This window comes from Poeciliopsis prolifica, unplaced genomic scaffold (genome assembly GCF_027474105.1).
Source record: "Poeciliopsis prolifica strain line A6 unplaced genomic scaffold, Auburn_PproV2 SCAFFOLD120, whole genome shotgun sequence".
Lineage (NCBI taxonomy): Eukaryota > Metazoa > Chordata > Actinopteri > Cyprinodontiformes > Poeciliidae > Poeciliopsis > Poeciliopsis prolifica.
The window spans coordinates 470,837-484,107 of record NW_026562495.1 but is presented as its reverse complement, the minus strand read 5'-3'; the positions used below and the strand labels follow the sequence as shown (position 1 = coordinate 484,107).

General features: G+C 41.3%; 1 protein-coding gene across 1 annotated transcript; it reads left to right on the top strand.

Annotated features, from left to right (window-relative positions):
- The first annotated feature begins 1,253 nt into the window (after positions 1 to 1,253).
- LOC129354888 (macrophage-capping protein-like) lies at positions 1,254 to 12,780 on the top strand. The gene is made up of 9 exons (XM_055024433.1): positions 1,254 to 1,386; positions 5,698 to 5,891; positions 8,977 to 9,131; positions 9,519 to 9,677; positions 9,855 to 10,004; positions 10,780 to 10,866; positions 10,954 to 11,086; positions 12,241 to 12,332; positions 12,449 to 12,780. Exons 2-9 carry the CDS (start codon positions 5,699 to 5,701, stop codon positions 12,512 to 12,514), a joined length of 1,035 nt encoding a protein of 344 aa, XP_054880408.1. The 5' UTR covers positions 1,254 to 1,386; position 5,698; the 3' UTR covers positions 12,515 to 12,780.
- The last annotated feature ends 491 nt before the right edge of the window (positions 12,781 to 13,271 follow it).

The window sequence follows — 13,271 nt, the reverse complement described above, 5'->3', positions numbered from 1 at the left end:
ATGAACCTAAGTTTCTTTTTGCTGTAACCAGTTAAAGTCCAACCACAGGGACTCTCTCACGTTGACTTTAAGGAAGTGTGTTTCCCAGCAGCTTAACTGCGAAGGCTGCACCCTTTCACCCATCGACTTCTCGCTGAAAGCTTCACGGTTGTTAGAAAGAAATCATGAAGGGCGGAGCTGCTCCAACAGGCCTCACCAGTCGAGAAGCAGGTTTAAAGATATATACAAACAGTTGACGCCAGACATTTAAATAAACTGTGTAAAAACACAGAGCAGTTTTTTTTCACCCTCTCACATTAAATTAGTCTAAGCTTTAACTTTTTTTTTCCAGAACAATGAGAGATTTTGAGAATTTTTACTTTCTTATATAAAGTTTACATACAGTGGAGTTTAATGTATTAAACCCAGAAGAGTCATTACTCTGAAAGAAACGTAAAAGGAAAAATGATAGTTTCCAAAAGCAATATTGACATTTTAATAAGATGTCAGTTTCTCTAACATGAAGTTAGCGAACAAATAAGCAAAAAGGTAATGGTTTCACTACAATCACGTTAATTTTTTATTTCACAAACTAAGATTAGACGACAAAAAAAGAATCAGAAGTGCTATCATCAATCTGTAACTTAGCTTCAAAATGGACTGAAGCTTAAATTAGTTGCACTTTTTAAAAACACAAAAACTGTATCAGATTCTGGTGTTTTAGCCACAAAGTCAGAGGTGTTAAAATCAACACAACAAAGTAAAACCAGATAAGAGGCCGCTCCTGGTTCTGCTTCTCAGGTTTTCCCAGTGGAAACGGCTGAATCACAGCTTTACGTGTCAGCTCACAGGTGAAGCTGCACAGGAGGGAATGTTGTAAAAACCCTGGATGAATCTCTGCAGGCTGCAGTGCCGGGTGTGTCCTCAGTATGTGTCAAGACCTGATGACTAATACTTGTTTGGACTTGTTTCTATGGTGAAACAGCAGCGTCTATGGATTACACAGTTTCATGTGTAACTTTCTTGTGCAAGAAGAAAAAAAAAATGCAGATTCTTCAAGTTTTCTTTCGAAAAATGTTTCACAAAAGCACTTTTTTTTAAATTAAAACTTGAACATTGTTGCAACTTCTGGTTTTACTGGATGGTGATTTTAATTTGCATGCGAAAGTAGTTTCTCTCAGTGTAGGCTCTGATTGAATCAGGTTTCAGCTGTTTGTTGCAGGTTGGGGTTGAGGGCCGGGCTTGAGCCCACGACAGACAGAGACAGGAACTATGTGGTGAATGTGTGTGTGTGTGTGTGTTACAGAGTTTGTGTGTTTAAGGACGTGTTCCTCCTTGCATTGTTGCGTTTCCTCCCTGTTCTCTGCTCAGTCGTGTTTGGTCCCAGCACCGTCAACCCAACCCAAGGTTAGTCTGGCAGATTTTTATTCTTTCCATGCCATCTTGTATGAGTCCTCAGCTTTTGTTCTCTTTTCTCACGTTTCCTAGTTCTTGCCCCTTTTTCTTTTCTGTTTGTTCATCAAATTCCTCCTGAAAGCCGCTAAAGAATCTCAGAGAAAGACAATGAAGCTCCAGTTTCTCCTCAGCCTGGATCTGCTCTCGTTTCCTGCTAAGTTCCTTTTATCAGCTGGGGAAAACCCTGGTTTATGCACCAACGTTTCCCAGTGTCATTTCTTACGTGTCATCAAATGCGAAACCGTTTTACAACTTCCTTAAAGCTGGTAAACACATTCAATCAGGCTGCAGTAGGAAGTTTTTGTTATCAATTGTACATTTGTGGTTTTTAGCATGACTCAAATTTCATCAAACTTCTGCATCTGCGTTGTAGGTTTAAGTCTTAATCAAATCCGGCGTGCTTTTCATCTCGGTTCCCACTCTGAGGTCTTTTCCTCGCTCGCTGCTCTCACATTGTCTCCTCTCGTATTGCTGCTTGCTCAGCAGGGCTTGAATGACTGATTGGGTCGATGACCTCAGCGGCCTACCTGCTACCTCGGGTCTTCGCCTGAACGGTTTCTACGCCCTCCGTCTAACCAGACACCACTTAGCGCTCCATCAGACAAGTTCAAGAGGCCGTGTCTTTTTTGTTTTGTTTGTTTTTTTTATTTTTTATTCCTTGGACTTTTTCTTTGTCTTGTTCGCCGTTGTCAAAACTCACACCGTTGTTCCCCGCCATGTAAGACGATTGATTGAGTTACAGACATAAATTGGATTAAGGATTAAATTACCTTCCACTCACAGTGGAGCGAAAAGAATGTTTGCCTAAATCTACTTGCAGCGCATTGCAAACGTGTCGCCATTGCTTAACTTTTCGACATTTAGGGCTGTCACAGCCTGAAGCTTCAGGTTGTTTTTATTAGTGATTTAGGTGACAAACCAACACAAAGCAGTTCAAATAGAAATCTGAGCTCCTAAAATAAATCCAAATGCCTTTGGTAAATGGTGTGGCTTTTAGCCGCCTGAGTCAACATTTGTACACCTGTAGAGTTGTTGCCCTGCTGGTCGACCTCCGTCTCGGATCCTAAGGCTTTAACAACGTCCAACAGGTTTTCCCTCAGGATTGTCTTGTCTTCTATCAACTTCCTTGTCCCTACAGAAGAAACCATCCCAAAACATCAATTCTTGCTCAACCGGGGTGGGACAGGTTGAGTTTTTCATCAAATATTGTGTCTCATATGTAGGACACACAGAGAAATATCAGATATGTTCTCAACTAAACTAATCATCCATGAGTTTGGCATTTCACCTGCTTGGCGTAAATGTCAAACAGGACATCTAATGTCTTTTCTCCTAATGTTTAGATTTATGGAGAGCAGGAATCCGTGACTCGGGAAGTCAAGTAGTTGGACTGGATTTTACGGCTTCATCAATCTTCATCACGTTATAATTATTTACTACTTTGCTTTGTGCTGATTAAACACATAAAACACACGTGACAAAATGTGAAAATATTTCAGCAACATGAAAAACTTTAGCCAATTCCAGTTTATCCATTTACTGTTCTGATCTGTTTTGGAAAACCAAGATGAAATCAAGTAACAATTCCTTATGCGCCAACAAGGTTTCGTTTTTACAACTGGGAGCAGCTGATCAACATCTGACATAATGCCTGAACGACAGCGCCACACTTCATGGTTGCAGAGCAGAACCAAAGGGCAGAGAGGGAAGGAGGAAGTTCAAACGGTCTCTTCCATCCATCACAACAGGCAGGGATTGTATCCCCTACTCCAGCATCTCTGTGGCGCTTATAGAGATTTAAATGGGAGCAGAAAAAGCAAATGAGATGGATCAGCAGTGCTTGCAAACATCTGCTGGTGTCACCCAGGAAAATGTCACTGGTTTGTGCTCAAAAGCTCATAGTTTATGGGTGCTCCAGAAATGAAGCAAGGTTCAGCTTCAGCCAGGACCCAGGAATCCGACGCTGCTCGCCCCTTTCTCTCTCCGGTCCTATCCGCAGGCCGCAGGTAGGCTTTCATCACGGCGGCTCCAGTTTCCTGCCGCATATAAGCTGACCGGGCCAGGTGAGCTCAAACACTCCTCCTCGGCAGGCCGCTCGATACCTCACAGCTACGCACACACAACAAACACACAGTCCAGCGGGCCCGCAGAATGGAGCCGGAGGCAGACAGCATGCCGGAGGCACCGGAGGAGATCATCCAGTTAAGTGGAGTGGGGCCTTCTTTCTTTACTCAGAGCAGCTCTTCCAGCTCTGTAACCTTAACCCCGGGGCCTTTGTATGCGCTGCTGCTTTGGCTCCTCTCTGTTTCCATGCTCCCTTTACTTTTAAGCCGTCATATGTTCACTCCACTGCTCGGTCTTTCCTCTCCTGTTTGGTTGCTGTGGTTGTGGAGGAGGGAGGAGCTGCAGTGGCTTCCTGTTTGTCAGATCACTAAGATGATAACTGGCTCTCAGTCATTTCGGCTTCCATCTTAACGAGATGGCTTGAAACATTTCAAGAGACTGTCGCTGCAGCATCAATATCAAATTTGTTTTCTGTTCTTTTTTATTTTTTTTTATTTTATGGGGGACGTTGGGCAGACATGAACCATAACGTTGTGATGTTTATCATGATGGACATTGCTCTTTGTTTATGTTTTAACCCAGCTGTGAGAGACTGTCTGAATATGTCGGTGAATATAATGGCATCAGCTTTGTTTTTGTTTTCAACTACTCCTTATCTACACATGTTATCCATCTAGCAGATGGAAAGATAGAGGGATGCATACAAGGAAGTGAGGACAATTTATTATCTCATCATCCATAGCATGAACATAAACATAATGGTGCGTTTACGTCCATCATCTCAGGAGCGTCGAAGCCAAGAAAAAACACAGTTGAGGCCTCGTGTGTGAACAGTTCATCCAAGAATTGATGGTCATGATGGGGAAAAACTCAAATCTCATCCGTGTCTTCCCATATCATCACAAACATCCTTGTGTTTCGTTAAGGTTTTATGTGGCAGACACATTAGCGAAGTGCAAGGAGAATGTTAGTGTCAATTTTTTCTGCTTTGGAAATGAACATCTAGAAAGTCCGCATCAGCACTTTGTCAAACCAGCATGGTGGAAGGTGAATCTCGCCCACGTCTCGTATCTCTGAGATTTGATCAGATTTCTCGCCAGGATTGCTCTGTGTTGAGCAATCCAGGCATTTCGCACCCCCGCAGCATGATGCTGCCATTGCCGTGTTTCACACACTAGTTTTCCTTCACACGTTTTAAGCTAAATTTTGACCAGAGCACCTTCTGTTTGCTGGACTGGGTTTTAGCTAGAATTAGTTTGGGGTCAATTAAAAAAAAAAAAAAAGGAAAAAACAAGCATTTGCATAAACACTGTTTTGATCTGACGGCTTTCCTTGAATTTCACCACACGCTAAATTAATCATTACCTTTAAAACACACAAAACTTTGCATCCCGCTCGCTGGCGCACGTCTAACTGCAGATCTCTGCAGTCAGTGTGCGGCATTGCTGAATGTTGAGTTGGTGTTGAAACCAGATTAGAGAAGCAGAACCTTTTTCACTGTCTGCACCTGCGCCGCTGCCTGCCTTTTTTTAATAAAACAAGTTTTATTTAGTATTTAGTTTGGTCAAGTTTTCACCATGACCTTGTTCTTATGAAAGTTGCATCAGTTCAACATGGCATTTTTTGGAGGGAGATGTGCGATATTAAAGATAAGACTGATTCAGTTATACAAATCAGACAAACCACCAGCAGACAGGAAAAGGGCAGGCTTGTGGTTAGTTGCCCCAGTTTTAGTTTTCAGCATCTCAAAGCGTCGCTGTTAATTATTTTATTTTATTTTTTACTTTGAACAGCTTTGAAGGAGTGCGAGTGGCACATCTGTCTGTAACCTGGAGTCACACCTGAGGAAGTGAAGCTGTGCTTCCTGCTGCAACCGGATCTTTTGTTTATATCCCGTCTTCTCAGTTTCGTTACAACAGATTTGCGTGTAGAAGATCGTTTGGGTTCTGGATCACCGTGGAGCCTTATTTTTCATCTTTTCCCTCTGTTTGGGAAGTCAAAGTTTTACTTCTTCTTTCAGTTCTTCCTTTTTTTCCAACTGCGGCTACATTTTTCCTAACAGCAATAGTGACTCACACTGAGTATTTCCTGTTCAGGTGACCAATCGCTCGTCAGACGAGCGTCACACAACGCTTCACTTAAAAGCCTCCTTGCATTTCTGTATTCCCCTCATCATTCTGGTCTCTTCTCTCCGAGCAGAATGCTCTCGTTCCAGCCAGCGCCGGGTCAGTTCGGCCCAGAGGTCCTGACCCCCGGGCTCAGGGTGTGGAGGGTGGAGAAGATGAAGGCGGTGCCGCTGGATCCCTCAGAGGTTGGCGCCTTTTATAACGGAGACTCTTACCTGGTGCTGGAGAACCGGGGCGAGCAGGGAGCCGACCTCCACATGTGGATCGGTGAGACGCGGGACATGGCATCTCGTCTTGTTTTTATTACATCAATCAGTCAAAGTCAATACAGGGGTGCAGCAGTGTGCAAAAGTTTTAGAGCAGGTTCAGGTATTTCAGGAATCTCTTAAAGGGGTGACTAGTTTGTTTCCAGGCATTTTCATATAATCAGTGTTATTTTGGACTTTGATTTTGGCACTCACTTGACCTGACAAAGACATGATCAATTTCACTAACAGCAGTCTGAGTTACATGATGTATTAAAGTGAAAGTTTCACATTGTCAGGTTTGAGGAAAAACTAAGAAACATTCAGAGGGTTAGAAATCTAGTGTCAGACTCACACAAACCTCTTTTTTTTTTCATGCAATTTCACAAAAGTAAAACTCAAAATAGTAATTCCTGTGAAGAAGAAGTCATAATAGGAGATAATAAAAGGTGTTTTATCACATTTTAGACTTGAAACCTTTAGAGTGTGAAACATAAATTGCACTCCACCTTTTCAAAACTTCTCTGAAGCATAAAAGTTCAGAAACAGGAAAGTAGTACCATATGTGGATGTCTATGAAGGATTGTTTCTTTTTTTTATGTTGAATCAGAAGGGATGTGTGTTTATTGGTGGAACAGTTGTTTAGAGAAGAGAATGGGCCAACACCCGGACCCATCAGACCCGTAACTGGATCCAGTCAGAACCACAGCAGTAGTCAACTGCAAATCAAAACACCGGCAGCATAAAGAGTTTTTGTCCTAAGCAGGAATCGCTCTGGTGAATTACAGGCAAACTGGGCACAAAAAGCGTTTTTAAATCCTTGGAAGGTGCTGGTTTGTTAGGTCTCCACTTCCAGTCAAAGACAAACGTTTTCTTCACTGAATGATTTTCCGAGGTCAGTCGTAATTTCCTCAACTTTGAGTTTAAATCTGCCAGGGTCACGAGTAATTTTGGTTCCAACTGTATTTTTAAATGTGTTTTATTTGTTTGAAAAGAAGCAGGATCCTAAACCAATCTATTAAGGGGAACACACAATCAAATATGACGACCAAAACCACTTTCCATCAACATGCACCACTTGTAAATGTCCTTTCAGTTCTCATTCTTTGTCAGTCTGAATGATTTTCACCTGATTTGCAGGAGCTGCATGAAAGCCACAACATTTGCACCTGGTTGCGGTTCCTTCTCCAGTTTCTGTTTTACTCCATTCTACAAAAGAGCTAACCATTGTGCGGTGCTTACTGCACACCTCAGCCCGGTCCAAGTGCTGCGGCTGAATAACCGATGACCCCTGGCAGTGCCGGTGATGACACATGAGCCACCGCGCTGACCGCAGCGTTCGGCCTTCGTGGACGGGGACAACGGGAGGGAGGGAAGGATGGGGAACAAGTCCAGAGGGGGAGACGATGGGAGGAGAAGGACCAGGGAAGGTTTATAAGCGGCTGTCATGAAAAATGCAGGAGGAACGTTACAGTACTCAAATGTGGCCGTTGTTTCCAGCATGTATCCGGTGCTTAGGTAACACTAATCTGCCTGTCACGGCTCGGAGAGCGCTCCGTTTGCTCAAGCGTGCGTTTCTGTTTGAACTGCCCCCTCTGCTTGTTTACAGATAAACACTGAAGTTCAGATCGTTTATTTTACTCCGCCTAAATAAACGGATTCTTCTGCTGGAGCTTATTCAGTTCACGGAGATAAAGAAGGTGTATTATCCTCATAAAACAAGGTCGCATAAACAAGTATGACGATCTTCAAACTGAGGTCAGAGTCTATATGCAGTGACACAGTTAACACAACTTCGTTCTGCTATATGTTGGGGATAGAATAATTAATAGAAAATCCCATTGAACAGTAGCAAATCTACAGCTTTGATTTATTTTAACTAAAAAGACGATAATAAGTATATTTAACCAAGAAAATGAACTCAGAAACGCAACATCAGAGAAGAAAATGCAGTTTTATCGACTCCATTAAGCGCATTTACATGACAGACTGCGTTAGCCATCTATTACTGCCACTTTGGCATTGGTGAATAAATGCTAAAAGCAGCAATAAACCCTTATTCTGAACCAATTATGACACACGGTGACATAACACAAGGCCGAAGCATACAGACCATAAACTTAGTTCTGGACTTTGTTCCTGCAGTTTTAGTTTTCTAGGTTGTGACTGAGGATCAAATGACACGACGTGCTGCAGCGAATGTTGCTTTGGAAGAGCAATGGGCCCACAGCACCACAGACCCTCCACTGTACTTTGTTTCAGACTAAAAGCTGAGGGAACATGGTTCCAGATAAGACGGCACCAAACTTCACCATTTGTAATGGCGGGTCAGAAAAAGTTTCTCCAGTCATTTCTGTAAAATATCCGGTAACAACAGCAAAATCTCTTCATTCTTCCATGCAGACTAAATGATCCCAAAATTATTTGCTGAAATTCAGATTTGTCGAATTTTTTTTTTTTCCGGCCTCATCATTGTTTATAACAATTTTTACATTTGTAATTATGACTCAGACTTTAGATATGGAAAATTAAAGGGAGGAACCGTATTTGACATTTTTAAGAGGACAATTGTGCTTCACTTGGCTAACATGTTCTCTTGCGTTTCCCATTTTGCATAACTTTTAATCGCCAGTAAAACACAATGAGCAAATCTTTTTCTGGACCATCTAAATAAAGCAAAAAACAAAATAAAGTCAAATTGTGGTCCTACTGATCCTTTAGATTCTAAAATGTGGGTTTTATTGGTTTTCAGTGTTAAATTTATTTATTTTACGTTTTGCTGTTTCACTTCTAGAGATAAAAATCAGACATATAACGAAACTTTATTGTGAACTCGTCGTTGGTCGTTGACCTCTTATCTCCTCCAGGTAAGAGGTCATATGCAATTGTAAAGAGATGGAGATGTATAGATATGGAGACAGCTGAGATTAAACATTGCAGGTTTAAATAAACATGCCAGAATGTTATGTCATTCTGAAAGTAGGGCATTTCATATTTAATTATAGATAAACATGGACCGCACTGACAATATTCTCAATAAATAACAGGCCTGATCATGTTTTAGATATTGCTTAAATATGAATTTCTGTTTTCTCGCCTGCCTTCAGGAGAGAAGTCCTCTCGGGACGAGCAGGTGGCGTGCGCCATGCTGGCCACCCAGCTGGACAACTTCCTGGGCGGTGACCCCGTCCAGCACAGGCAGGTCCAGGGCTTCGAGAGCCCAGAGTTCATGGAGCTGTTCCCCAGAGGGGTCAGCTACAAGGTGAGCCACATTCGTGGAAATTTATTGCAGGAAATGAAACAAAATATTCTCACCAAACTGGAGAATTTCTTGCAACTGTTCTACAACAATTCTGACTTTTTTCCTCTTAGGCTTCCTAGACATTATAAACCTTCATAAGGTCGGTTTGAATTGGTTGCACAGTTTACTTTATCATTTTATGGTCAGATTCTTCTGAGATAAGCGCGATTTCAGATTTTTTTAATTTTTTATTACTGTTTAGGTTTGGCTTGCTAGACAAATGTGGACTTTTACATAATCTTTACTTCCCATCAGTTTGCATTACATAAACCCATAAAAAGTCAAACATTAAAAACACAAAGCACTGCAAACCCTAAAGGTATCGGGGTGTTTGTTTTTTTTCTGCAGGAAGGAGGCGTGGAGTCTGGCTTCAGGCGGTCACAGGGCAGCGGGACGGTGCAGAGGCTGTACCAGATCAAAGGGAAACGCAACATCCGTGCCAAGGAGGTGGAGCTGTCCTGGAGCAGCTTCAACAAGGGTGACTGCTTCATCCTTGACCTCGGAGAGGTAAGATAGTCCAAATGAATGTGAAACATGCACAGGAGGCCTGAAGCAGAAATGTAAATTTCCTCTTTGAGCCTTGATGGCGCTTGGAGGTGCAAATGAAAATCCAAACCTAAAACTGCATGAACATATGAGGCTTCTGCATAAAGCTTCTGCAATTTCTGACGGCGCCACCCGCAGACAATCCTGTCGTGGACCGGATCGCAGGCCAACATCTTCGAGAAGCAGAAAGTGCGCGAGATCGCTTCGCTGATCCGAGACACGGACCGACACGGAAAGGCCCGCGTCGTGGACACCAGCGAGGGGGAGGAGCCTGAGGAGATGCTGAAGGTGCAAACAAAATGTTGATTGTTTGAGCCCACAGGATTTCTACGACAGCGTGTTAGAGTTGTCATACATAAAGGGGAAAAATTAGTATATTCAGTGGTACATTTCTACCAAAAAACTTTTTCAAATTAATCTAAAAAAATTTCTAGAAAAAAATATGGGATATTCTGAGTCCAAAAAAGTTGAACATTTGTGAGAAACGAAATCAGAAATTTGGAGATTAAGCTCAATTTTTTTTAGGAAAAAGCATAAGGATGTTAGAGATCCAGAATTTGGAAATTTGCAAGAAAAACTCAGAAATTTTGAGATCTATTTCAGAAATTTCTAGAAAAACAAGAGCAGCTCTGAGTTGTCAAAAGTTGAAAATTTGTGAGAAACAAATGTTGAGATTAACCTCAGAAATTTTCTGGAAAAAATTTAGTTTTTAATCATCTTTTTCTAGCATATTTTTGACTTTTGAAAATCAAAAATGTCCATGTTTTTTTTATTTTTTTTTTATTTCCCCCCCCCAAGAAAATTTCTGAGATCCCAATTATTTTTTCTCACAAATTTTCAACTTTTGGAGGTGAGAAATTTTCCAAGTTTCTTCAATAAAAATTCTGAGATTAATCAAAAATATTTTGAGTGTCTTTTTTTTTTCTTGTGGAAATTTACTCCCTTTTTCTCTTTACAATGGCTCTCATATGCCTTTCAATGTTTCTGTGACCTGCAGGTCACCAAAGCTGCGATCCTGAACTTGTAAACTGTTTGGTATCGCTGTGTTGTTTTTTTTTACCAGGTTCTCGGCCCGATGCCGGCTCTGGCAGAAAGCACGCCGGAGGAGGACACCAAAGCCGATGCCTCCAACTCTGCTTCCCTCTACAAGGTTATTTTATCTCCACCCCTCCCCACCAAACCAGTGTGTTACCTAACTGGAGATGTGGAGCTGAACTGGTCTCGAACCCCTTTGCAGGTATCTGATGCCACAGGCTCCATGACGATGACCAAGGTGTCAGAAAAGAGCCCGTTTGCCAAGGAGCTGCTGGTCCGGGACGACTGCTTCATCCTGGACAACGGAGCAAATGGAAAAATCTTCGTCTGGAAAGGTGAAGGAAAAACTTCCGGAACCTGAAACAGGAAATGTTTCTCCTGAAATAATGCAGTAGAAAACGACACTCTGTATCTCAAAAAACAATTTATTGAACTTGGTGAGAAATTAAATGGCTCCTGTAATTCCGAGGGTCAGGGGTCACAGCTGCCTGGAAATAGTTAAAATTTATACTTGAGAGCCCCTGTAACAGTGCTTATGACTACCTATTTTAAACAACCACTACATATTAATATACTTTCACTTGGCAACTATTTTTGCAGAACTGCTAAAGCTAACATCCGTGGTCATTTCTGCTCTTGGCAGTGCAGCCAGTCCTCGCATAATGAATGGATTAGCAAACCTCTGCCAATAGCATGCTAAGTAGCTTCTAAATATTTCAGCCTCTCAAGCTCCATTTTCTCTCAAATATTTCAGATGAACTCTATAGAAAAATCACCTTCAGAGGGCCGTAGAAATGAGACATTCTCACAAACTGAGTGACTGATAGACGTTTATCAAAATAAATGAATAAATAAAGCAGAATACTTACACTTTAAAACGGCTCACTCCAAAAAAGACATGAGAAGTTTTACCACCAGCTCATTGCAGATTCTAATTTTTATTTGAATTTTTTTTACATTTATTCCCTGAACACATTAGGTTGTTGTTGTTTTTTCAGCTTTTAATTGTGCAAGGTAAATGTAACTAAAGATGGAAAAATCCACATCCACACTGAAATGAAATGAAGAATTGCAAATGCAAAGTATATTTATTATCTTTTTGACCAAACAAATATGATTAAAGGTTATCAGAAGTAAGGTATTTTTATTTCTATAGCACATGTTCAGCAACAAAGCAGTTCAAAGTGCTTCACATGAATCAGAAGGAAATTCAAACAGAACAACAAAACTAAAAAAAAAAAAAAAAAATACAAAACTACATATTGTTTCCTTATGTTTAATAAGAATAAGTGCCACTTTGGACAAAACTCTCCAAATGTTAATAAATGGTCTCAATGCCCTCTTATAACGCTTTTGTTCCTCTAGGTTTTCCCCAAGCTCAGCGTGTACGTAAAGAAAGATAGACGGCCATTTTCCCAGCAGCAGTCTGTGTTGTTTACGACCCCGTTATAGAGAAATACAAGCTCTGATAATAATATCATGTCAACAGGTCACGGAGCAAACGCAGAGGAGAAGAATGCTGCCCTGCAAATGGCGGACAACTTCATCGAACAAATGAAATACCCCAGAATGAAAACACAGGTTGGTTAAAAACTTTTGTAAAAACCCCCCCAAAAAACAAGAGGTGTACTGAAAAGGGGAAGGTCAGAGAGCAGCACAAGTAAAAAACATAAAACTAAAATGTTTTTGTCCTGCAGGTGGAGATTCTGCCTCAGGGGAAGGAAACCATCATCTTCAAGCAATTCTTCAAGAACTGGAACTAAACAAATCCTGCAAACCCGGTGTTTGTACATATTTCAAAGTTAGCAGCTTGTTTTGAATTTTGGTAGAGTCAAGAGATGTGATGCCACTTTTATAAAAAAAAAAAAAAAAGAAGAAGAAGAAAAAAGCAGACATGTTTTGTGGTCAGAGTCTGAACAAATCAAAACAATATCAAGAGAACTGGATTTTTACATGAATATATTTAAATTTGTTCAGCCACATCGCAGATTTGTCTGAAATTGAAGAATAAACCTGAACGTTCTCACTGCTCCTGGTGTGTTTATTCTCAACAAGTTGCCTCAGTTCGTTTCAAGCTGAAGCCGATAAAAGGTGGGATTTTTCTCGGGAGAAATCTTTGTAACCTTTATTCAGCTGCCACGACTGCATCTTATCTGATCCCCCAGACAATAGGGAGGGCGGCTGTGGAAGCATCCCGCTGTCACGCCATCCCTCTTATCAGCAGGAGGAGCCCAATTACTCCGCAAACAGGTTGATGAGCTGTAAGGGCGACGGCCCAGCTGACGTTGCAAAAGTCATCTTTATCAGCATCAGGTCAGAGCAAATGAAAGTAAGGGAAAAATGATGCCTATATGGTGACTCAACCTGCGCTTCCATCGCTTTTAAAACCTGCTGGTTTTCTGATGAACTTCCTCTGAAAAGCAGCTTTTAAGTCTTTATAATATCACATTATTAGTTGAGGTTATTTTTGATAATTCTCAGACATTGGTTGTTTTTTTTGTTTTGTTTTTTTCAGATTAT

Excerpts from the sequence above, each read along its gene's own strand:
- LOC129354888 (XM_055024433.1), top strand. The coding sequence starts at position 5,699 with ATGCTCTCGTTCCAGCCAGCGCCGGGTCAGTTCGGCCCAGAGGTCCTG. Across the intron at positions 9,678-9,854 it reads TCATCCTTGACCTCGGAGAG|ACAATCCTGTCGTGGACCGG; the intron begins GTAAGATAGTCC and ends CGCCACCCGCAG. Across the intron at positions 11,087-12,240 it reads AAAAATCTTCGTCTGGAAAG|GTCACGGAGCAAACGCAGAG; the intron begins GTGAAGGAAAAA and ends TCATGTCAACAG.